This window comes from Leucoraja erinacea, chromosome 5 (assembly GCF_028641065.1).
Source record: "Leucoraja erinacea ecotype New England chromosome 5, Leri_hhj_1, whole genome shotgun sequence".
NCBI classification, from domain to species: Eukaryota; Metazoa; Chordata; class Chondrichthyes; order Rajiformes; family Rajidae; genus Leucoraja; species Leucoraja erinaceus.
Genome location: NC_073381.1, coordinates 15,947,406 through 15,973,844, shown reverse-complemented (window position 1 = coordinate 15,973,844; position 26,439 = coordinate 15,947,406). Strand labels below are relative to the sequence as shown.

General features: G+C 44.2%; 1 protein-coding gene across 1 annotated transcript in view; it reads right to left on the bottom strand.

The window, feature by feature from the left end:
• Positions 1-26,439, bottom strand: part of LOC129696942 (dystonin-like) — a 529,669-nt gene that overhangs the window by 135,480 nt on the left and 367,750 nt on the right. The window contains 3 exon segments of the mRNA XM_055635073.1: positions 13,724-15,195; positions 16,923-17,418; positions 22,083-22,282. Of these exon segments, the coding sequence (XP_055491048.1) occupies positions 13,724-15,195; positions 16,923-17,418; positions 22,083-22,282 (2,168 nt within the window).

The window sequence follows — 26,439 nt, the reverse complement described above, 5'->3', positions numbered from 1 at the left end:
TTTTATCCTGTTGTCTTTACTCTCAGCTTTTTTCCTACAAATATCCTGTTTTAAGCTTGTCTTTCCCCTTTGACATCCCTGTTCCATGGACTTAATTTCACTGTTTATTCAAGCACTTGAATTTGAAAGGATAAGGATTCAATAATGCACCAGAACCAAAAGAGCAAGTGAATTTAAAATGAGAAGGAACTAAAGCCAAAAAGATATGTAAACACCAGGGGGAAAAATGCAGTAAAGAAAATTAAATTGGAAGCAACAAAACTACAAAGTGCACTGCTTGCTGCAAAAGGATTTTCATTTAGATTCCCTACATCTTCAATCGCTTTTAGAGACCAGCAAGTAAGTAACTAAATGGGGAGAGGATGAGAAAGAATGATTTTTCATCAAGATGAGATTGACAATGTCTGAAAAACTAGTTGGAACAGATTGAACAGTGAATGAGATATGGTCAGGAAGAAGAGGAAAAGCAAAGGAATAAACTGGGATTAGATACCCATGTTTTTTGTTTTTGAGAATGATTGTTTCATAGCTCATCAACATTGATAGTTAACGTGTCATCTGAGAGGATGTCAGATATGAATTTAATAGCAACATGTAAAAGAGAATTGGAGAAATACTTTATGAGGAAAAAATTTGGAAAGGGATAATTGGATAGTTCGTTCCCAGTGGAAACTAACCAAATGTGGTGTGATTTTCTGTGCATGTCCATTTTGGATGAAACTATGGGGAGAAGTCATCAATGGAGATGGGAAGTAAAAATATGAACGGAATAACCCAAGAATACTTACAGAGGAAGTAAATACATGAGAGCAAGCATCGATCTAAATTTGAACTTCCCACAACAACACCACAATGGGAGGAGTGAAGAAATAAAGGGCCTGTCCCACGAGCATGCGACTCCATGCGGCAAGCGCGACCTAAAGAGCCTGTCCCACCAGCATGAGCCTGCATGCGGCACACGCAACCTAACGTGGTCGCTTGAGCCGTACGACCTCGCGGGGCCGGTCCCACTTTGATCGCCGGAGCCGTATGGAGTTGTGTGGAGCTGGTCCTGACATCGCGCGGGGCTCCGAAAAACTGAACGTGTTCAAAATTTCCACACGGCAACGGCCTGCCGGCCCGCAGCCGCCTCGACACCGTACGCACCGCCTCAACACCGTACGCCCGTCGGACTTCGCTCGAACTTCACGTTACTCACTCGACCTCTGTGCGTCGAGGCGACTGCGGGCTTTAGGTCGCGCTTGTCGCATGGAGTCGCATGCTCGTGGGCCAGGCCCTTTAGAATGGTGGAATCGCTGTGTTGGGATTATACCGTAGGCTTCCCAATAGCCAGCAAGAGATCAAAGATGTGTGGCAGATTATGGAAAGATGTATCGGTAACAAGGTTGTTATAGTGTAGGAAGGAACTGCAGAAGTTGGTTTATACTGAAGATAGACACAAAATGCCGGAGTAATGGGGCTGTCCCACTGTACGAGCTCATTCAAGAGTTCTCCCGAATTTGCCCTGATTCACACTCGATGATTTACGGTAATGGCCGCTCGTCGTTACTCGGGGCTCTCGTGGACACTTTTCAACATGTTGAAAAATCTTCACGCGTCTTCACGAGCTTACCGCGTTTCCCAAGTACCTGCCGTTAGCGTTACAAGCCGCTACGAGACGTCCCGAGCTCCGACGTACCCGCAACGTATATTCCACTTGCTTACCACAAGTTTGATTTTTTTTTAAACTCGGGAGAGCTCTTGAATCAGTTCGTACAGTGGGACAGCCTCATTACTCAGAAGGACAGACAGCATCTCTGGAGACATTTCATGTTTTGGACATTTCAGGTCAGAACCCTTGGGTGGCTTTAATGTCCCCAAATTTGAGTGGGACTTCCATAGTACTAGAGGTTTACTTGGGGCAGAGTCTGTTCACTGTTTCCCTAAACTGCGCGTACAGTAGATAGTCCAACTATGGAAGAGCCCATATTAAAATTTGTATTGGGAAATGAGCCCAGCCAGGTAATCAGAATATTAGTGGAAGAGCATTTTGGGAACAGTAATTATAATTCTGTAAATTCTAAGATAGTTATGAATAAGGATAAGATTAGACTCATGGGGAAACTGCTAAATGGGGGAGAGGTGCTATGTTAGGAGAAGGCTAATTACACGGCATTAGGCAGGAAATGGGAAGAGTAGATTGGGAGCAGCTGTTATTAGGTCCACATTTGACACGTGGGAGTCATTTAAAGGCCAGCTGGACAGAATTCAGTCCCAACATGTTCCTGTGAGGAAGAAACACAAAAATGGCAAGGTTCAGGAACACCGTTGGAGGATGTGAAATGTGATTTTTTGCCAAAAAGAAAAGTGAAGTATATGCAAAGTTTAGGAAGATCAAATCAGACAGGACCGTTGAGGATTGTAAAGGAAGCAGGAACAAAAAACCCTAAATAGCGATTCAGACGGGGGGGGGGAGAAATATCCTTGGTGAGTCAGATTAAGGGGAATGCCAAGCTATTTATTAAATACGTTGGAGTCAAAAGGTTAGCTGGGGAAAGAGTACTCCAGGGCAAAGAAGGGAATATATTTTTGGAGCCAGAAGAAGTGGGTAAAGTATTTAATAAATACTTTGCATCAGTATTCACCAAGGAGAAGGACATGAAGCAATGTAAGATCAGGAAGGGGGATGTTACTTTTCTAGGAGGAGCTGATGTTGGTCTCGAAGAATATCAAGATGGATAGGTCCCCAGGTCCTGATTAGATCTATCCCAGAATATTGACAGCGGCAAGAGAGGAGATTGCTGGGGCTTGACAGATATCTTTGTACTCTCTTTGGCCTCAGGTAAGGTCGAAGACTGTTAGAGAGTAGGTAATGTTGTTATTTTGTTTGCAAGTTACCACTAAATTATACACTGGTGAGTTTTACAGCAGTGGTGGGGAAATTATTGCAGAAGAATCTTAGGGAAAGGATCTTCTCACATTTAGAAAAGCAGGGACATTAGGGAGAGTTATGAGCTTAAGAGTGATACAGTCACACACTGCGGCAACAGGCCCTTTGGTCCCACTTGTCCATGCCGACTGAGATGGCCTATTTGAGATAATCCCATTTGCCCATAAGGTCCCAGAGGAAGTAGCTGTGGTTGGCACTATAACAGCACTTAAAAGACACTTGGACAGGTACGTGGATAGGAAAACTTTAGAGGGAAATGGTCTCAGAAGTTGTAGGAGGAAGGCATTGAGGAGAAAGGAGAGGATGAGGTCATGGCATGATTTGAAAATCAGAATGAGTGTTTTAAAGCATATGCCTTGCAGGATATTCAGGTGAGTAAACAGTGGGGTATTAGCTGACTGGTGTGAGCTTATAGTTGACTGGTGTGAGCTTATAGCTGACTGGTTTAGTTTAGAGATATAGCGCAGAAACAGGCCTTTTGGCCCACCGGGTCCGCGCCAACCAGCGATCCCCACACATTAACACTATCCTACACACACTGGGGACAAATTTTACATTTGCCAAGCCAATTAACCTACAAGCCTGTACGTCTTTGGAGTGTGGGAGGAAACAGAAGATCTCGGAGAAAATCCACGCAGGTCACAGGGAGAACGTACAAACTCCGTACAGAGAAGCACCCGTAGTCGGGATTGAACCCGGGTCTGCGGCGCTGCATTCGCTGTAAGGCAGCAACTCTACCGCTGCACCACCGTGCCGTCCAACTGGAGTGAGCTTATATACAAGCAACAGAATTTTGGATGGGCTCGAATATATACAGCAGGGGGAGGTGGGAGACGTCAGGCAGGACTATATTGGAACCATTCAAAATACTTCTTGTAAAGCATTACCAGCTGTAGTCAACATAGGTTGTTTTGTTGACCCAGGAGGAAATCTCTCCTCATTGCCAAAAGGAACCCACTGCTGTTGCAAAAACCATTAGCCCACGTCCCACACAATTGAAAGTACAGCAGAGAAAATAATACTAACCATTGCCAAGCAACAGAAGACTGGTTATTGATGAGCCAACGTAGCAGCCTCAAAATTAATGTTACTCACCTCCTCCCTTCATTTAGTTTATTTTGAAGATTATTTATTTAGAAGATTGAGGGGGGATCTTATAGAAACTTACAAAATTCTTAAGGGGTTGGACAGGCTAGACGCAGGAAGATTGTTCCCGATGTTGGGGAAGTCCAGAACAATGGGTCACAGTTTAAGGATAAGGGGGAAATCTTTTAGGACCGAGATGAGAAAAACATTTTTCACACAGAAAGTGGTGAAACTGTGGAATTCTCTACCACAGAAGGTAGTTGAGGCCAGTTCATTGGCTATATTTAAGAGGGAGTTAGATGTGGCCCTTGTGGCTAAAGGTATCAGGGGGTATGGAGAGAAGGCAGGTACAGGATACTGAGTTGGATGATCAGCCATGATCATATTGAATGGCGGTGCAGGCTCGAAGGGCCGAATGGCCTACTCCTGCACCTATTTTCTATGTTTCTATGTTTCTTCATTGATTGATTAAAAGATACAGCATAGAAACAAGCCCTTCAACCCCCAATGGATCCACGTTGACCATTGATCAGCCTGTTCACATTTAGTTCTATGTTATTCCTCTTTTGCATCCACTCCCTACACATATGGGGTAATTTACAGAGACTAATTAACCTACCAACCCACACGCCGTTGGGATGTGGGAGGAAACCAGAGCACCCGGACGGAGGAAATCCACGCAGTCTGAGAGCGGACGTGCAAACACCACTCAGTCAGCACCTGAGCTCAGGATCAAACTGGGGTCTCTGGCAACGTGAGACAACAGCTCTACCACTGTGCCACCACTAATCTTCTCTCTGCAACCCTTAGATCGTGCAAGCCTGAGACTTTCCACTATTAATGACCAAGCATTTACTGTGGTTGTGAGAGAGGATTCCCCCTCTCCATTATTCCTTGTCTTTTCATCTCTTAATTCGGGTTCTGAGGTTACATCCACTCCTCCCACAGCAACAGCAGTGAAGGCTCCGACCATTTGTGTTTCAAATCGTGCTGCTGAAAGCATTCCAAATGTCGTGATGTTCAGATGCGTTCATAACCACTCTATTTACAAGCTCAAGTCTCCCAGACACCATGTATTGTGCGATGTGATGGACGAGACAGTATTCTTTATTAAACAAGCCATCTAATTTCACAATGTTTGAACGACTGCAAAATATTTTGCCTGTGAAATCATATCCAGAAATGATTGTGGTGGCTGGAAACCAAAGCATGTTCATGTTTTAAACACAGCAGAGAGGACACACAGTCCTGGGAGAGAAAATAAAAACATTTATGATGGGGAGATCGGCTTTTGTTTCAGAAGAGCACAAAAAAAAAGTTTTAAAAGCAAAACAATTCTTCTTCTCACAAGCACCACTCCCCATCCTACTCTTCAGCTTGTACTCCATACTGGGACACACACATGCCGAACCCTGCTCATCACACGACCCTCAATCCACTCCACATGTTGTGAGATTGGCAGGACAGAGCCACCAACCACAATCATTTTTGTTTCAAATGATCACAATCACTTCTGGATATAATTCTCAGGCAAAATATTTTTGAAGTTGCTCATCTAATCCTTAGAAACATAGAAACATAGAAATTAGGTGCAGGAGTAGGCCATTCGGCCCTTCGAGCCTGCACCGCCATTCATATATGATCATGGCTGATCATCCAATCAGTATGAGTACCTGCCTTCTCTCCATACCCCCTGATCCCCTTAGCCACAAGGGCCACATCTAACTCCCTCTTAAATATAGCCAATGAACTGGCCTCAACTACCCTCTGTGGCAGAGAGTTCCAGAGATTCACCACTCTCTGCGTGAAAAAAGTTCTTCTCATCCCGGTTTTAAAGGATTTCCCCTTTATCCTTAAGCTGTGACCCCTTGTCCTGGACTTCCCCAACATCGGGAGCAATCTTCCTGCATCTAGCCTGTCCAACCCCTTAAGAATTTTGTAAGTTTCTATAAGATCCCCTCTCAATCTTCTAAATTCTAGAGAGTATAAACCAAGTCTATCCAGACTTTCTTCATAAGACAGTCCTGACATCCCAGGAATCAGTCTGGTGAACCTTCTCTGCACTCCCTCTATGGCAATAATGTCCTTCCTCAGATTTGGAGACCAAAACTGTACGCAATACTCCAGTGTGGTCTCACCAAGACCCTGTACAACTGCAGTAGAACCTCTCTGCTCCTATACTCCAATCCTTTTGCAATGAAAGCTAACAACCATGATTACTGCCACCTGCATGCCTACCTTCAATGACTGGTGTACCATGACACCCAGGTCTCGCTGCATCTTTTCCCAAGTTGCCACCATTTAGATAATAGTGTGAAGAAGGGTCTGGACCCAAAAAGTCCCCATTACCTTTTCTCCAGTTCTTTCCTGCACACCAATAGGTTATTTCCCTGATATTCTCCCATGCGTAATTCCATAGAAATTCAGTTGGATGAGCAGGAAGGACAGCGGCTAGTCATTGGCAATCACCACCACCTCTCACTTGCTCCAATGGTCACTGGTTACTTCAATAAAGTGGATATAATAAGGGCCTTTCTCAGAGTGAAATGTATCGTTGCACTTCCCTGGAATGTGGTCAGACAGTACCCAAGACCAAACTGAGGAGAGGTGTGAGATTGGATGATCCACGCTAGGTCAGAGAGAAAGGTATTAAGGTCTATTAAGCGTCCATATCCATAATGCATCCATATCGCGGGCCTGCAGCAGTCTAGGACTTACCTGGCTGCATTGTGGGTACTCCAGTACTTCCAACATGTGGGACTGGACTTTTTTTTCTTTTTTTTATCTTTTTCTTTGTAAACAGCGCGAAAATATGCTGACTGTGCCTTTGTGGTTGGGCAACGGAATTCCACTGTGTTGTGCACACGTGACAATACAGAACCACTGAAACATCGAACCATATCTGGGAACAAGGCAACCGAATCGGTGGCCATGAGTGTTAGACTGGAGGGTGCATGGAACTGGAGGACCTCACAGATCTCATGACAGTGCAGTTTCAGCATCAAGGGTTGGATAGAGCGAGACTGCAGGACATGGGCCAAATGCAGGCTAATGGAACTATCTCAGATAGGCACAGATGGGCCAAAGAGCCTGTATCAATGCTGTATAACTCAATCGCAAGAGTAACAACTGCTCCTATTTTGCCTGCACTAGAAACTAGTTATTATAGCTTAATAGCAAAAATTATCTATATTTGCAAAATAATGAAGTCCCAGAGGTGCTATAGGAATGCAGGATCTTTTCTTCGCTGAGGGACTTTGAAAAACATTTTGATTATTGCAACAATCAAATGTTTCAAAGTTTGACAAGTATAACCACCGTGGAGTTATGACAGGCAAATTGTGATTCATCCATTTAATTGTTTCTTTGAAGCAGATTTTCAATATAGAGAATTGAAAAAATATATTTCCGTTGACTGGGGAGTCACTGTCACTGGGTCAACAATCTAAAAATAATTAGCAAGCGCACAAGGAGGAAGGCGAGCAGAAAGTTCTATTTGTGGAGCGTTGTGGAGCAGGGGGGCTTTTGCTTCTCTGTGGAGGGGCAATGAAATGAAAGGACAGAGGGCAGAGTCAGTCAAGGGGCGAATCTCCGCAGCCGCCGGCAAAGGATTAGCACAACAGGATTGATGTTGTCCTGTGTGTGACCTCCATGGTCCTCGTGATCCCATGACCACCAGAGAAACTCTCTCGCCTGCCAAGACCATGGCGAAAGCAGTGACAGTACGAAGACATTTCAGAGCAAAGGAGCATGCACCACTCAATTAGAATGATCTCGGTGAAATAAATGACAACATCGTGTTGGCGTTGGTGGAAGTGAGAAGGGGCAGGATGTGAAGAGAAGGCAATGTTTTGTGTTTACAACTTCTCCGTCAAGGAGAAGACATTGAATGATGTTGTCAACATAGAAAGAGTGTAGAGAAGGTTTAAGGTCATGAGGTCATAAGTAATGGTAGCAGAGTTAGTCCATTCTGTCCAATGAAGTCTACTCCACTATTCAATCATGGCTGGTCTATCTCTCCCTCCTAACCCCATTCTCCTGCCTTATCCCCAGGTTGAACAGGCTAGGACTTTATTCCTTAAAGCCCTGTCCCACAGTACAAGTTCATTCCAAGAGCTCTCCCGAGTTAAAAAAATATCAAACTCGTGGTAAGCACGTAGAATGAACGTAGCGTGTACATCGGAGCTCGGGGACGTCTCTTAGCGGCTCGTAACGCTAACGGCAGGTACTCGGGAAGACTCGCTAACGGCAGGTAAGCACAGGAAGACTCGTGAAGATTTTTCAAGATGATGAAAAATGTCCACGAGAGCCCCGAGGCCATTACCGTAAATCTCCGAGTTCGGATCAGGGCAAACGCGGGAGAACTCTTGGAATGAACTCGTATCGTGGGACAGGGGTTTAAGAGATCAGGAGGATGAGGAGTGATCTTATGGAGGTGTACAAGATCATAAGAGGAATAGATAGGGTAAATGCAGTCTTTTACCCAGAGTAGGGGAATCAAGAATCAGAGGATGCAGGTTTAAGGTGAGGGGAGAAGATTTAATAAGAACCCGAGGAGCAACCTTTTTCACACTTTCGGTGGTAGGGATATGGAACAAGCTTCTAAAGTAGTTGAGACCAGTACTATCACAACCTTTAATAAATATTTGGACAGGTACATGGATAGGACAGGTTTAGATGGATAAGGGCCAAACATAGGCAGGTGGGACTAGTGTAGATGGAGCATGTTGATCGACGTGAGCAAGTTGGGCCGAAGGGCTTGTTTCCAGACTATATGACCATGACATGCTTGTTTAGGATGATAACATCTGAGGAAGCACTTCCCACGTGGTCCCTTCTATCGTTCAATGAATTGGAAGGAAAAGATGAAATGAGCGGCACCCACAGCGAAGGTTCACCTCTCAACAGATGTGATGCCTTATTCGGTCAGGATAAAGGTAACTTAGAAAGGTGGTTTACATGAATTACGTGTTAACAAAAAATTGAAATTCTTGGAGCACTGCACAGCAAGTTTAGTTTTGTTTTGTTTCGTTTAGGCCCTTCGGCCCATCGAGTCCGCACCAACCAGCGATCCCCGCACACATTAATACTATCCTACACACACTAGAGACAATTTACAGTTATACCAAGCCAATTAACCTACAAACCTGCACGTCTTTAGAGAGTGTGAGGAAACTGAAGATCTCGGAGAAAACCCACGCGGTCACGGAGAGAACGTACAAACTCTGTACAGCCAGCACCCATAGTCGGGATCGAACCCGGGTTTCCAGAGCTGCAGGAGCTGTAAGGCAGCAACTCTACCGCTGCGCCACCGTGCCGACCTTAAGTGGCGAGACATTCTATTAACAAGACCTGTAGTGTGTTCCAGCAGCACAGTTGTTGGCTGGAAGTAATGTGAACAAACCTGATGTGACAGGAGATTCCATTAAAGGCAATATGCAAAAAGATGCCCGCTTATTCAGAAAGGATCAACTTGCATCGAAACATCTTAGAACCTAGGAATTACTTTTCAAATATAGTCACGGCCTAGTTATTGAAAATGGTCGTGAATATAGGTGCCAGACCGCATTATCCACCACAAGGAGACCATCTCCTTCCATTTATATGTTGGTTTAAGATTTGTGAATGGCCAAGGGCTTGTGCTCTAATATGCATCTTCGAGTTCAGCACCTATCTCAAAGGCAGCAGCTCCAACCTGGCACTCACTAGTCAAGTGCTGGAGGCCTGGAACAGATTCTTTTTTATTTATTTATTTATTTATTTATTTATTTATTTTTTTATATATATATATATTTTTTTGTTACATTGAACAAAGATGAGAATAAGAAAAAGAAGTTAGATAGTAAAGGATAGAAAGATGTGAAATATATAGTGTGTGAAGAAAGAAAACGAGTAAATGAAGAAAGTTGAGAGAGAAAATAGTGAAAAGAAAAGGAGATCATTATTTATAGTCTTGACCAACACTCGTCCAGTCCTGAAACAGTTATTTTTTACTGGAACATATGATTCAAAAAACCCACAACTCCTGAATTGGTCTGATTTATCCATTAGGAGGAATCGCATTTCCCCCCAACTTCCCCCATTTTAAGCGTTGTATTGATGTACCCTTCTAAAATCTAAGTATTAACGCTATTAAAATAGTTAAGGAAAGATTTTGAGATGTGTTCTTCCCATCTCATTACACCATCATTTCAGTATTAGGTTTCCATTCTTGTCTTGAAAATTTTGTAAGGTTTTCAAAAAATCATCCAAAATCCTTTATGCAGGAAACTAAGGAGTGTGTTATAGTGGAACAGATTCTTAACCCACAACCTACTACCACACCCCCCCCCCCCCCCCCAGTGCAAACCTATCTAACAGAACGCAAAAAAGGCAAAGTTGAGCTCCCTCAGACAATTCAGCCAGGTTTCAAAATTCAGAGAGGTTTTCAGAACATTCCCTGGGAAATATTCATCCTCTGGGCCCAGTGCTACAGAGTAATCTGGGTGATGAGTGTTGCATGATTAAATGCATGTTGATCTTGTGTTGGGAAAGCTGTGATGTGTACTTGGAACCATCCTGTCGGTTTGGGGATTACAAGGGAAGGAAATGTTATTGTCCTCAGCTTTCTGTATTTCTGAACAGTAACCAAGCAACTGCTCCCACGAGGTGAGGGATAGCGTGAACAAAGAGAGAGGCCTGACACACAAAATCAGAACCAAAAGCGCATGCACTTAAAAACTCATGTTTCTCCCTCCAGTCTACGTGGCCAGGGTGCATTTGAGATGCACAGATACTTGAGCTAGGCAGTAGCCACCACTGATATAGAATTTGAAACTCATCATATTCCTCTCCATCGGCCTTCCATAATTTTTTTCTACCATTCGTATTCCATCCTCTCCCTTGACATATTCGATTGGCCTCTCCTTCATCCAGTCCGAGTGGCAAAGAGCTTCTTGTTCATAATAACCTCTGTGAAAAAAAATTATAAATTCCTTTTCCTGATGAAAGTGCGTATCATATATCGTTTTCGCCCCTCCAACTCAGTATTTTGCCATGCTCTGGATCACGTTAGGATTTAAATGAAGGGAAGATTGAAGCACACAGCTTGACCTTTTACTGGGTACCCTTCAGCCTTTACAGGGCAGGTGAACACACCATTCAGCCGACCCACAAAAACATTCCTCACAAACCTCCACTTGCCACATTCATTTAACTGCACATCTCGTATGTGTATGTGACAAATAAACATGACTTGACTTGACTTGACATGAAGATAGACACAAAATGCTGGAGCAACTCGGTCTGAAGAAGGGTCTCGCCTCGAAACATCCCCATTCCTTCTATCCAGAAATGCTGCCTGTGCTGCCCAGTTACTCCAGCATTTTGTGTCTACCTTCGATTTAAACCAGCATCTGCAGTTCTTTCCTACACACACGTTCAACACTTCCTCCTGACTTGCCTTTAAATGCATCAACATTGCATGGCGTTTGGTCAACCAACTCTGGGTGGACTCGAACGGCCAACCCTTCCATTAGCAGTTAATTACATGGACCTTTTGCACCACAGATGGCAAGACATCTGTATCTTTTTCTTCCTACCTGGACATCTGGAAAATAATTTTCTTTACACTCCTTTAGTACTGCTCATCAATATAGGAACAATACCAAAGCCCCCATCCCAGGGCCTGAATAAAAAGGTAACACAGATTTTGATCACTGAGAAAGATTACAAGGCAGCCAAAGGATCTGGAGCAATGGCAAGTGAAAGTGATGTTACAAGAATTAAGGTAGATAGAACCGAGTCACCAATAACTATCAAACAGTATAAATCGGCAGCAAACAACATAAATGTTCACAATATCTCAACATTTACATTTGATTTGTCAAACAAATCCGGGCTGTCTGCCTTTGATTTGAAATGATGGTGTATACAGTCTCAGAGCTATGTCCAATAATTTGCTTGTCACCAATGTTAGGCTGTTTGTAATTATTTGGTCCATTACTTTCTCCCTTTGTAAGCAATAGTATCACATTACTGTCTTTCCAATCTCTGCGCTATGCCTTTAGAAATTGAGAACAAACAAATGACAGGCAAAGTGCTCTTCCTTCCCATGCATCGCTTCAAAGTCAGGGATATCTGTCAATGAACATGATGATATGTCTACTTTTTATGTCAATCTCCTTCCATTTGAATGTCCCGGTGTTTTCATTTAAAATCTTCCTTTCATATGCACAAGGCTCATAGAAACATAGAAAAATGTTTTGGCCCTTCGAGCCTGCACTGCCATTCAATATGATCATGGCTGATCATCCCACTCAGTATCCCGTACCTGCCTTCTCTCCATACCCCCTGATCCCTTTAGCCACAAGGGCCACATCTTACTCCCTCTTAAATATAGCCAATGAACTGGCCTCAACTACATTCTGTGTCAGAGAATTCCACAGATTCACCACTCTCTGTGTGAAAAATGTTTTTCTCATCTCGGTCCTAAAATATTTCCCCCTTATCCTTAAACTGCGACCCTTGTTCTGGACTCCCCCCACATCGGGAACAATCTTCCTGCATCTAGCCTGTCCAACCACTTAAGAATTTTGAAAGTTTCTATAAGATCCCCCCTTAATCTTCTAAAGTACATGCGAGTACAAGCCGAGTCCATCCAGTCTTTCTTCATATGAAAGTCCTGACATCCCAGGATTCGGTCATGGTGAACCTTCTCTGTACTCTCTCTATGGCAAGAATGTCTTTCCTCAGATTAGGTGACCAAAACTGTATGCAATACTCCAGGTGTGGTCTCTACCAAGACCCTGTACAACTGCAGTAGAACCTCCCTGCTCCTATACTCAAATCCTTTTGCTATGAATGCTTACATACCATTCGCTTTCTTCACTGCCTGCTGCACCTGCATGCCTACTTTCAATGACTGGTGTACCGTGACACCCAGGTCTCGTTGCATCTCCCCTTTTCCTAATCGGCCACCATTCAGATAATAATTGGCTCAGTCATTGCAAAATAGTAAAAGCCCGATGGGCCGAATGCCCTCCTACTGCCGTATTAATTTTGATAGTTAAATCCACAATCTTTAAGAAATAATGGGCAGATAATGTATAATTGAAAACAAGGAAGGTGTTCTTCAGAGTAGAAGGGAAAGATCAACTGAACAAAATCTCACATTTTGATTGGGAAATTTATAACAATAGACAAAAGGTGCAGGAGTAGGCCATTCGGCCCTTCGAGCCAACACCGCCATTCAATGTGATCATGGCTGATCATCCCCAATCAGTACCCCGTTCCTGCCTTCTCCCCAAATCCCCCGACTCCACTGAACGGGGTGGTATGAACGTTGATTTCTCTAATTTCAGGTAACTCCTGCATTCCCTCCCCCCCCTCTCCCACCCTAGTCATCCTCTCACTTCCACTGTTTGCTCTTGTTATCCCTGTATCCCATTTGTTATCACACCTTCCCCAGCCAACAATGGGCCATTATGGCCTCCACCCTTCCCGAGCTTATCTTTTGACTGCCCTGACATGTTCCGGCATTTTCTCGCCTCAAAATCAACAACCAACGAGGCAGAGTTTCATTTACGCCTAAATTTATATTTGTCAACACCCCTAACAATGCAGACATTCCTTCTGTTTAGAAACCAGAGCTCACCAGCATAATCCAATATGAATCAGGCAACCACTTGATTTCCATGGTGAGAGATAGATTGAGAAATGAAACCCTACCTTGAATGATTCCAGTTGTTGGTTGATGACCTCGGTTTCCATGCCAACGCTGCCCTGATTCTCCTCATGTTCCTCAGCCACAGTCATCAGTTCACTGAATGTTTTCCTTCTGTTGTTGAACTCTTCAACCTGGGCAAGGGTGGTTCCCACCTGCTCCTCCCTGACCGTTGCCCTGTCCAGCAGCTTATTGCATTGCTTGCTCAAAGCCTCCAGATCCCGCTTCAACCCCATCAAATCTGGAGAGCCTGAGGACTCCAGCATCTGCCTGCTTTCTTTCTTTGTGCCTTCGATGCCTGTCGTCAGCTGCTGGAGTTTACTGATGAACCCTCGGATGTCGTCTTTCTGGACGCAAAGGCAGTCCAGGTCCCTTCCCACAGGAGCCATGCCGTCCAGTTCATCGTCGAGGTCGGCAAATAAGGAGAACATCTCCCGGATGTTGTTCTGAAACTGCCCGATGCCTTGGAGCTTGACCTCCACGGAGGAGCACCTTTCACGTACCTGCTGGCTCACCGACTCGTGATCTTTCCGCAGAGCATCAGCTTGCTGCAGGAGCAAAGACGCTCCTTCTCTGTCTGAGGAGGCGGAGGTCAATCTCTGAGCAAGACACTTGACCTTCTCCACTTGGGATGTCAAGGCCTGAAGCATCTTCTGCTGGGCATTCAAATTGGACAAGCATTTGTTACTGTATGCTTGAGACCCAAGGGTATCATGGTGGTCCAGTTGCTGCTTGGCCCCTTGTAACTGCCCCTTCGTATCTCTGAGAGAATTTTGAAACTCCTTCATGCATTTTGCATTCTCATCCAGGGACTCTTTTTTAAGGCGGAGTTGTTCACTGATCAGATCCACCTTCTGGTTGACCAGAGCCTTCTCACACTGGACATCCTCCGCATCCACCTGACTGGCTTCAATCAAGCGGTCTGCAGCATTATTTAAAGACTCAAGCTCCCTCCGATGCTGGTCCATGTCATTCTGTAACACCTTAATGCTTGCCAACGAGGACTCGACCTCTGGCCCGCCACTGCACACTTGCACCTGCGAGGACTTTGCTTCACATTCTTGCACCCACGGGAGCAAGCGTTCTACACATTCTTGGTACCTCTGGGCTTTCTGCAAACAATCCCTCAGTTTCTCTTGCCTGTTCTCCACTTGCTTGGCCAGCTCTTCCCAGGTGCCCCTGAGGGCAGCAAGTTGATCCTGTAAGGCAGTTTTCTCAACTCCCGTCTGCATATTCTGGAGGAGTGACTCTCCTTCTGCCGTGATCATCTCGTAGGACCCAGCTTTTTGTGCTAAGGATTTCTGAAACGCCGTCTGCTCATCGATCAGTGAGTGGAGGAGGTCAGGCTTGGCCGATATGGGAGCCCTCTGGCTCTGCTCATTGCACTTTCCACCTATCCAGGCTTGGAAATCGTCAAACATCTGTTGAAACTGCTCGGAATTTGCCAGTGCAGACTGAAGATGATGGACTCGATTTCCTTTAACATAATATAAAAAATAATGTGAAGCATTATTTTATGGCTTCCCAATTTACCAGCCTAAAAAGAGTATACGTTACAGCTAGGGAAAAGGCTCTTCCAGTCTTGATGCCTCTGGCAACTTTGTGCAACTCTAATTTGTCTTACCACCCAGACCCCTCACCACAGCAATGCAATACATTTTCAGGATCAAACCCGGGTCTCGGGCACTGTGAGCCAGCAGCTCTACCACTGGGCCACTCCCACTTATTTTCTTTTGGACTATGAGGAAATCCAGGGATATGGGAAAGGACAATGGAGACCAAGCTCATCATCACACCTCAGGGGATCTCTGAGCCGCTTTAAAGGCCCTGTCCCACGAGCATGTGACATGCATGCGGCAAGCACGGCCAAACCGGAAGCGGGGGTCGCGCGGAGGTCGAGTGAGTGACGTGAAGTTCGAGCGAAGTCCGCGGGAAATTCGCGCGTGACATACGGCGTCAAGATGCTGTGTAATGCGTCGAGACGCTGCGCACGCCCGTTGAGGCAGTGCGTACGCCGTCGAGGTGGCTGCGGGCCGTGGAATTTTTGAACATGGTCAGTTTTTCGGAGCTCTGCGCGATGTCAGGACCAGCTCCGCACAACTCCATACGGCTCCGGCGATCGAAGTGGGACCGGCCCCGCGAGGCCGTACGGCTCAAGCAACCACGTTAGGTCGCGCTTGCCGCATGGAGTCGCATGCTCGTGGGACTGGCCCTTAACTCCTGTTTCTTATGATCTCTGTTCCTGAGGCTTGGTTAACGTTTATAAGGTAGCTCATATTACTTTTTGGTTACATTTTCTTTCAAATGCATTGAAAATCTCCTCTAGCATTTCTGCAAAGCCCATTTATTGCCAAATCATGAATCTAATCTTTATTTGCTCACACAAACTGAAACTTTAATTCTATTTCGCTCACTCCACAGACACTGCCTGACTTCCTGAGTGTTTCCAGCTGTTTGGGTTTTTTTATTTTAGATTACAGCATCTGCAGTTTTTTTTATTTTCATCAGCAATCTGTCACCTATGCACAAGACCATTTTCACTTCATCGGCAATTTACTGCATCTGTGAGATACCAGTGGGAATTCATAAATGCTTTCAAGTAAAAATAGAAATCATGAAATGCAGGAGTAATATACGAAGAAAGTCGGTCAGCAAAAAAAAAAAAAAAGGAATCCGTTAATAGCCTGAAATATTAAAACCAAACAAAATGGAAAATGCTCAGTTGTAGAATGGATCAACAAGCATGGAAGAAATACAGGTCAACAATTTGGACTAATCTCTTCAGCGATGTATTCAGATCCTTTTCAGCACTGATTGCTATAATATCAGATCCATGTTTGTTTTAATCTCATCAATAATCTAAACCTCAAGCCAGGCAGAATCAAGGGATGTGGGAGAAAGCAGGAACGGGGTACTGATTTTGGATGATCAGCCGTCATCATATTGAATGGTGGTGCTGGCTCAAAGGGCCGAATGGCCTACTCCTGCACCTATTGTCTATGTTTCTATCGTCGAGAAGCAAAAAACTGCAGGAGCTGAAAATTTGAAATTCCAGTTCCAATGAAAGGTCAATGAACTGAAGCTTTGCCTCTGTTTCTCCCTACTCTGGTGTTGCCTGACCGGCTGCGTAGTTGAAGCCATTTCTCTTTTAATTCCTGTAAACCACGTTATTTGTTTATCCCGTGCCGCAGATCAATCACGCACCTGCTCTTTCCTCGAGGTCCCGGAACGGCTTCACGACGTTGTCCAACTGTCTGGTGAGCTCAGCCTTCAAGTACTGCTCGCCAACGAGGACCGAGATCTCCTCGCAGAGAGCCCCGGCCTCCTGCACGCCCTTCTCCTCCTGCTGCAGCTCGGCCCGGAGTTCGCTGGCCACCTCCAGCTGCCGCTTCACAGCTTCGGGCTGGGCGTCGATGGGCGGCTGGCTGGCCAGCTTCGTGTCCAAGGTGCTCAACTTGCCCGAGAGGTGGTGGACTAGGTTTTGGAACTGGGTGCTTTTGACGATGGCCCGGTCAATGAGGTTAGAGCGGTTAACCAGCTGCCCAGTCAGAGAATCCCACTTCTGCGTTACGGCAGCCAGCTGTTCGCTGACAACGCCACAGGTCGGAGCAGAGTCATCTGGTCGACTCAAAATGCCCTCAGCTGCCACTTTCAGCTGCTCGTGTTGTGGCTTCCGTGTCTCAAACTCCTTCAGCAGGATCTACAAATGCAAGAGAGACATTTGGATCAACTGGAAGGTAGAAAGTCATCTTTTCATTAGAAGATTGAGGGGGGGTCTTATAGAAACGTACAAAATTCTTAAGGGGTTGGACAGGCTAGATGCAGGAAGATTGTTCCCGATGTTGGGAAAATTCCAGAACAAGGGGTCACAGTTTAAGGATAAGGGGGAAACCTTTTAGGACCAAGATGAGAAAAACTTTTTTCACACAGAGAGTGGTGAATCTCTGGAAATCTCTGCCACCGAAGGTAGTTGAGGCCAGTTCATTGGCTATATTTAAGAGAGAGTTAGATGTGGCCCTTGTGGCTAAAGGGATCAGGGGGTATGGAGAGAAGGCAGGTACAGGATACTGAGTTGGATGATCAGCCATGATCATATTGAATGGCGGTGCAGGCTCGAAGGGCCGAATGGCCTACTCCTGCACCTAATTTCTATGTTTCTATGTTTGTGCACAACACAGACCAATCCCAGTGCAACCCTATCACAGGATCCAAACATTACGGATCCTGCGATCTGATAATAAGATCTGAGAGGAGCAAGATTCAATAGGATTCTGGGTTGTAACATTTCACACAGAGGGCGGTGAGTATATGGACTGAGCTGCCGAAGGAGTTGTTGAGACAGGTGTAATACAACATTTAAAAACATTGGCACAGGTACAAGAATAGGAAGGGTTTAGAGGGATATCGGCCAAATGTGAGGAGGTGGGACTAGCATTGATGGGACATCTTGGTCAGCATGGGCAAGTTAGGACTCAAGGGTCTATTTCCATGGCTCTATGTATGGCTTTATGACTCTGTGACTAAGAATGAATGGCTGAGTTAGTATTACCAACAGGCTTTTCTAAGATAAAGTTGGATGTATATTTGAATTAAGTGGTTTGAGGAAAGGTTGTTCTGTTGAGTGCAACATATGTACAATGGGTGAACACACTCAGTGTACATTAACATGCCACAAGTCCAGAACAGAACTGAGCTCTAGCTACTAAAAGTCACACGCAAATACACAGAAAATGGACACCACATGACATCTCATGCTCAATAAGAAGCTTCTGCTAACAGCAGAACTAAAGCAAGGAATGCATTTGCTCAGGCTGACCTCTACTCCAAAGGGAATTTACATCAATCTGTCTGACAGCCATTTTAGGCAATTCTTACAATGCATCCACTCACAGTAAACTGGGTTAAATATATTTTAGATGGAGACAAATTTGCTAAAACTACTGAATTGTACAAGACCACTTTGCTGTCATGACTACTGGTTCACTCAGCTAAAAATACCTTTGGATGCAGTGGTAGACATTTAAGGAGATCTTTCAGAATGGACAGAAAAGAAACATTCCGACAAGAAAACAAAATTCCCAGGGGATGTTCCTATAATCTGTGGTTACTAAAAATGGTAATAATAGTACTAAACATAAAGAAAAGGAGAAAATAATTGTGCAAAAGTAGATGCAGGTTAGTAGACTGGCCAGAATATAAAGGCAGTGCAGAATGGCTAAACAACTAATAAGGCAAGGATAATTTAAAACACAAGATAAAACCATCCAAAAATATTTTTAAAATGTGATAGGACGTTTTTCCATAGATAGTTTTTTTTAATTGGTTAACTAATTTAGTATTGGTTCTATAGAAAGCAAGTCTGGGGGAATCTGGATGGAAATGAAACTGGAGCCGATACATTCAATCAATGTTTTGTTTCCATCTTCACCTGAGAGGACACTGATAACATCCTAGAAATAGCTACATCAGGAATCTGGAGAGAGGGGGTGGGAACGCAGGATAATTCCAGTCGCAAGGGAAGTTGGACTGATTATTCAGGTTGTGGGCTGGCAAGTCTCTGGATCTTGATGGTCCTCACCTCAAGGTTTGAAAGGAAGTGGCGAGTGAGATGGTTGCTGAGTCTATCTAGTTTCTCCAGTTTAGTGAAAGGTACCAATGTATTGGAAAATAGAAAACATAACTCCATTATTTAAAAAGCAAAGGAGATAGAAAGCAAGAAACTAATGTTTGTCATCGGGAAAATATGAAAAGAGGTGTTATAGAGATGTGATTAGAAAGAGAATGGAGATATGGTTAGTAATGGTGTCAGGGGTTATGGGAAGAAGGTAGGAAAATGGGGTGGAGAGGGAAAGATAGATCAGCCATGATTGAATGGTGGAGTAAACTTGATGGGCCAAATGGCCTAATTCTGCTCCTATAACTAACTTATGAACTTATAGCAAGCCGTTTAGAAAAGTCCAAGGTCAACAGGCAAAATCAACATGGTTTCATGAAAGGAAAATCATGTATGATTAAAGTAAACCCACAACTCTCCAAGCATCAAGGCAGACAAACCCGAACTGTTTGTTAGGACAACTTGTCATGTCTGACCAATTTATAGGAGTCTTTTGATGAAGTAACGTATCCTGTGGATAAAAGGGACTGTAATATATTTCTAGAGGTACTTGATGAGGGCTGTAACAAAGGCGAATTGGGAAAATAGCTGCTCATGGTGTAGGAGGTAACATACTGTCGTAGATGAAAGATTGACTAGCTAATAGAAAACAGAGGGAGAGTAAAAATAAGTCGTTTTGGTTGGCAAGTTTTAAGTGGAGTGCCGTAAAGGTCAGTGCAGGGGTTCAACATTTTACAATTTATAGAAATGACTTGGATGGAGGTTAGTTGCTAAATTTACTGCTGACACAAAGATAGATAGGAAAGCATGTTATGAAAAGAATATAAGGAAACTACAAGAGGATATGGACACATTGATTGAGTGGGCAAAATGCTGGCAAATGGTGAATAACGTGTGAAGATGTCAAATTGTTCATTTTGTTAGGAAAATTAAACAAGGTGCATACTATGTAAACGGTGAGAGATTGCAGAACTCCAAGATGCAGGGGGATCTAGGTGAACCTTGTGCTTGATTCACAAAAAGGCTAATACAACAGGTAGAGCAAGTTGGTAGTAACATGAACACAATGTTATTGCTTATTCCTGGGAGAATTGAACACACAGGTAGGGAGGTTATGCTTCAGCTAAGATAGACACAAAAAGCTGGAGTAACTCAGCGGGACGGGCAGCATCTCTGGAGAGAAGGAATGGGTGACTTTTCGGGTTGAGACCCTTTTTTAGACTTTTTGTTACTCCAGCTTTTTGTGTTATCTTCGGTTTAAACGGGCATCTGCAGTTCTTTCCTACACATTTTGTTACGCTTCAGCTATACCGGGCATTTTTGAGGCCACATCTGGAGTGCTCTGTAGAGTATGGGTCTCCTTCTCTAAAGCAGGATGTTAAGATTTGAAAGCAGTTCAGAGAATATCTTTGAGACTAATATGTGGAATGGGCATGTCGCCATTGAGGAAAGGTCAGGCTAGGTTTGTATCTGCTGGGCTTTAGGAGAGGGTGATTTTCATTGTACTTATGCTAATGACATAAGCTCAACTAGTCGTGACTTGAGGGAACACAAGGTGCTGGGGTGACTCAACGGGCCAGGTTGCATCTCTGGAGAACATGGAGCAGCACAGTGGTGCAGCGGTAGAGTTGCTGCCTTACAGCACTAGAGTCCCATGTTCGATCCTGACTACGGGCGCTGCGTGTAAAGAGCTTGTACGCTCTCCCTGTGACTTTGTGGGCTTTCTCCAGCTGCTCCGGTTTCCTTTCACACTCCAAAGACATACAGGCTTGTAAGTTACACAGAAAAGCTGGAGAAACTGCTGAGTTTCTCCAGCTTTTCTGTGTAACCTTCGATTCTCCAGCATCTGCAGTTCCCTCTTAAACACAGGCTTGTAAGTTAATTGGCTCCTGTAAAAATTGTAAATTGTCTCCTGTGTGTAGTTAGTGCTAATGTACGGGGTGATCGCTTGCTAAAGAAAGATTAATGTGGGTATACTGGAATGTGTAACTGCAGTCACATTTAGATTGGCAGTGTGAGTTTATCAAATGGTGGAGGAGGCTCGACTGGCCTGGCCTGGTTTTGCTGCTGTGTAGGAATGAACTGCAGATGCTGGTTGACACCGGAGACACAAAATGCTGGAATAACTCAGCGGGTCCAGGCAGCATCTCTGGAGAAAAAGAATAGATGACGTTTCGGGTTGAGACCCTTCTTTAGGCAGGGAAGAGGTATGAAAAGGCACATCACAAATCAGAGCCGGCACTGATGACCACAATGCTCTGTTCGAGCCCACAATGGCTCATTGTTGTCTGTGGGAGAGGTGTTAATGATGGGATGCAAACAGTGAAACTAGCAGCACCACTCGGATGGGGGAGGGACAGAGAGAGGGGGAATGCAAGGGTTATTAGGGCCATCAATATTGATATCGCTGGGTTTTTCTGCGGGTTGGTATGTTTTCAGACAACTCATATTACCAATGGCTGCAAAGGTTTGAATCTCACAGCACAGCAGTCTTGAACTAATGTGGTCTAATCAGTTCCATTCTCTTACTCTTTCATCAAAGCCTTGTAAATTCCACCCCTCTTTTCAAATACTCATTAAATGTCCCTTTAAACATCACTACGGGATCCTCTTCCACCATTTCAGTCAAAGCATTCCCGGTTTCCACATCCATAAAACTCAAGTTCTCCAATTTCAATGAAAGTATTCATCCCAATAAATAAGGAGTGACTAATGGTTGTTAGTGCCGATGAATAATGGATACCCCTTACCTGAACTTGTTGTTTCTGATTGTTCAACATATGAGGATCAATGGAGAGTGGCCCCAACACATTCATCATCAGTTCCTTCTCAATGAGCCACTGACTCAGTTGCACCTCAGCCGTCTCAAATTGCGTGAGGAACCCAGACGACTCCTGCAGCTTCTGTTGCCGCTCGCTGGCCGACTGGCTGACCTGCTTCCACTTTGAATCTAGAGTGGACAAGAACAAGAATGCGCAATGACGACTTTTCATCACCAACAAAGCTAAACGCCTTCAAAACAGCATCTTGCCCTTCGATGGATCATTGCTCCACTTGCAAAGAGTTTGATGAGGAAAGGCAAGAATGAGGAGATAGCACAAAATTATTGAGTCACTCAGCGGGTCCCAGCTGCAGTAACTCCAGCACTTTGTGTCTGTATTTGGTATAAACCTGCATCTGCAGTTCCTTCCTACACACAAAGGCAAGAGGCGGCTTGAACAGAAGCATAACTGTCAATGTGGACACTTTGAGCCACGTGGCCTGTTTAAGCACTGGTACCCCATACAACCCAGTTGTCAAGCAAGTTTGTTGTTATGCCAATGTCATCAGAGACACTCTCTCCACAACCAAAACAGACAGAGATCAACACTTGGCCTTGCTCAGAGCGCCCGATGAAACTAGGATTCATACTTTTTGCGCTTCCTCGGCAAGGCTACCAGCATAATCAGTCTCACCCTGGTCAGTTCTTCCTCTCCCCTCTCCCATTTGGCAAGAGGGATAAAAAGTGTGAAAACGCATACCTCCAGATACAGGGACAGTTTCTTTCAAGCTGCTATCAGGCAACTGAACCATCCTACCTCAACTAGAGAGCTGGTCCTGACCTACTATATACCTCATTGGAGCGTCTCAGACTACTGTTAATCGGACTTTACTGGTCTTTACCTTGCACTAAACATTATTGCCTTTATCCTGTATTTGTACACTGTGGGCGGCTTGATTGCAGTCCTGTCTGGTCTTTCCTCTGACTGGTTAGCATGCAACAAAAAGCTGTTCACTGTAGCTCGGTACACATGACAATAAACTAAACTAAACTAAACAAGCCTTGGAGCGAGTGAAATTGGGAAATAGGAGATGCTGCTGCAATAGTGGGAGGAAATCGCCAAAGGCACTTGAACAAGAAACCAATTCCCCTATCTAACAAACATCAGACATCAACTCCCCGAAGACATGAATTTAATTTAAACAGGATTTGTTCCAGAGCCACTTAGTTCAATACAAAACTCCCCGAGCCTGGTTTAAAAAATAGGGCTCATCCATAACTGTACTGATGCACCATAACCTGGGGAATGAGGAAGGGGCAAATCAGAGGGTGGGATGAGGTGACAAGCATGAACGGGTAAGGGGCAAGCAGAAGCAGGCAGGGTGGGGAGAAGGGAGAGGCAAGTGCGAGCAGAGGCAGGCAAGTTGGTGGGACTACAAGCAAGAGGAGGTTATGGAGTAAAACAGAAAAGAAAGGGGCAGGGGGAATATGGCAGTACATCTACACGTTCAGAAGAAGGATCTGCAAGCACTATGATGAAGGAATTGAGTGGTTCCACCATATTAATGATGTGGGGAGAGGAAGGGAGGGGGGGAGGCGGTGAGTGCAACAGAGCATGGGGAGAATGAGCACAGAATATGCAGGAGGAATGTGGAATAGAGAAGTTCAGGCACACAGATTGAGCAGGGAAGGCATTACATGCAGAAAATGAGTGTACAAAAGGTGCACAAGCAACAAGAAAAAGCAAGGAAGAATTGAGAACACACTGACACATAGCACAGCACGTGCAGAGAAAGAGGGATCAGGTATGGTTACAAAGGGATAATTGGAAAGATAAGATGAGTTAAGGGATTATTTTAATCTGTGTGGTTTCACTGGGACCTCCAGAGAGAGAGGAGACGCTTTGTGTAACATATTTGCTTCATCAATTTAACATGAATGTGAATACAATATTATTCAATAATATGCAGTTTTACCTATTCTGGTCATTCTGGTCATTCAGATCACCATGGTATCCCCATGGAATGGGTACCCATTATTTACCCAATACCAATACGTTTATAAGGGCATGGATACAAAAAGTAACCGCACTTTTCATCCAGAATTATCCAGCAGTGGGAAAAATGTGCCAGAAATTGGTTTAATGATCAGCCAATTTCCATTCAATAGAATGAAAATAAGTTTTAGTTTTAGAGATACAGTGTGGAAACAGCCCCTTAGGCCCAAAGATCCTATAGCAGAGTAAGTTAGACCACTCCTGCTAAATGCAATGGGCTGACGTGTAGTACGCAATGGAGCGGAACATGGGCCTTTTTTTCATCCATTTCAATAACCCGACCCGACCCGACCCGACCCGACTCGCAGTGTAATCAACGTTGCGGGGGGATAGTTTGTGTTAATAAATTGTAATTCTGAAAATGAGGAGAAGATTTTTACCAAAGAATTTCTATTTTTACGAGGATGTTTCCGTAACCGGCTTCCATCTCCGCACTAGTATCTTTGCTCTGCTATAGGGATCTTTGGTGCAGAGACGGAAGCCGGTTACGGAAATGGAGCCGAAAATTACCCACGAATCTGCCCATGACCGTACTACATATTTTTGGTCGAGTGATCTATCTTGCTTGCTATAGGATCTTTGCTTAGGCCAACCACCCATCAGCGATCACCCATACACTAGTTCTATTTTGCACACGAGGGACAATTTACAGAATGTGTGAAAAACTAAAATAAACTAAACCAAACCCGGGAAAACCCGTGCAATCACAGAGAGAACGTACAAATGCCGTACAGACAGCACCCGCAGTCAGGATCTAACCCAGGTTTCTGGTGCTTTAAGGCAGCAACTTTCCCATTCCGTCATTCTGCCTGCCCCCAACTGAGTAAACCAGATATGAAGCGAAGAATTCTCTCTAACAGGAGTATAACCAGCCAACAGTTTTGAAATAATGGCCTGTTATCTAATTCTTGGCACTGACTTTTCTCTCCACTTCATTTTCTCGGGATCTGGATGTTGCTGGCAAAGGCGGCATTCATAGCCCAACGCGTAACTTGGCGTGAACTGCCGGCATCAAAGCAAGAAAGCTGCATTACTTTCAGACACTATTAACCTTCAGGTTCTTGAACAACTGACTTGTAGCAGAAAGTGGGAGCCCTCGCCACAGAATACAATGCGAGCTTTAAACCACACCGATTTATAAGCTTCTACAAGGAGATCAAACGGGAACAAAAGCTTTCAACGTCCTCGAAGCAGATGGTGACAGTTTGAGATTATTACATCTATAAATATTTAGTCCAATGTCAGAAATTGGGCACTAACGTTTCAGAGCTGATGTAGCAACAGGCATGTTTAAACAACAGCAACCACCATGTGCTGACATACAGGTGTCCAAGCAGTGAGCGACTTTATCTATAAAATAAAGTTCTCTTGCCCACGACTTATAAAAGGAGCTGACTCAGTCAGTGATTTCATCACACCGTGCATGACTAACCTGCCTGATCTCATCAGTCTAATATACAGACAATAACTTTATGGACTATTTAGAAGAGACGTCTCTCCAAGTGAAGTTTCCCATATCAATTATACATATGTGCGCTTGTGAAATTCTGTTTGCTCACTCTATGATAGATTTGAATGCCAAATCACTGAATTCTACACCGCAATTTTTTTGATGAACCTTTTGTATGACTGCCAAAATAATTTGGTTAAATAAATGAACTTAAGTAATGAGCACAAATGAAAGATACATTAAGGGGGGACTTGATAGAGGTCTTTAAAACGTTGAGAGGGATAGACAGGCTTGACGTGGATAAGCTTCTCCCATTGAGAGTAGGGAAGATTCAAACAAGAGGACATGATTTGAGAATTAAGGGACAGAAGTTTAGGGGTAACATGAGGGGAAACTTCTTTACTCAGAGTGTGGTGGCGGTGTGGAATGAGTTTCCAGTGGAAGTGGTGGAGGCAGGTTCGATTTTATCATTTAAAAATTGGATAGGTATATGGATGGGAAAGGAATGGAGGTTTATGGTCTGAGTGCAGGTAGATGGGACTAGGTGGGAATAAGTGTTCGGCAGGGACTAGAAGGGCCGAGATGGCCTGTTTCCGTGCTGTAATTGTTATATGGTTATATGTTATATGGTTACATTAGAGTTTGCTTTTTCTTTATGGGGAGCTGGGGCAAGGATGCAAGAGGACAGTTGGATTAGATAAAAGTTACATGTAATAATAAGAAAATTTAATTAAAAAAAGTTGAATGTATAAAACACAATAAGAGCTGGAAATACTCAAGTGCTTGACAACAATGATGATAATGGTGATTTTTCAGGTGAAGAATCAAACAAATTCACTC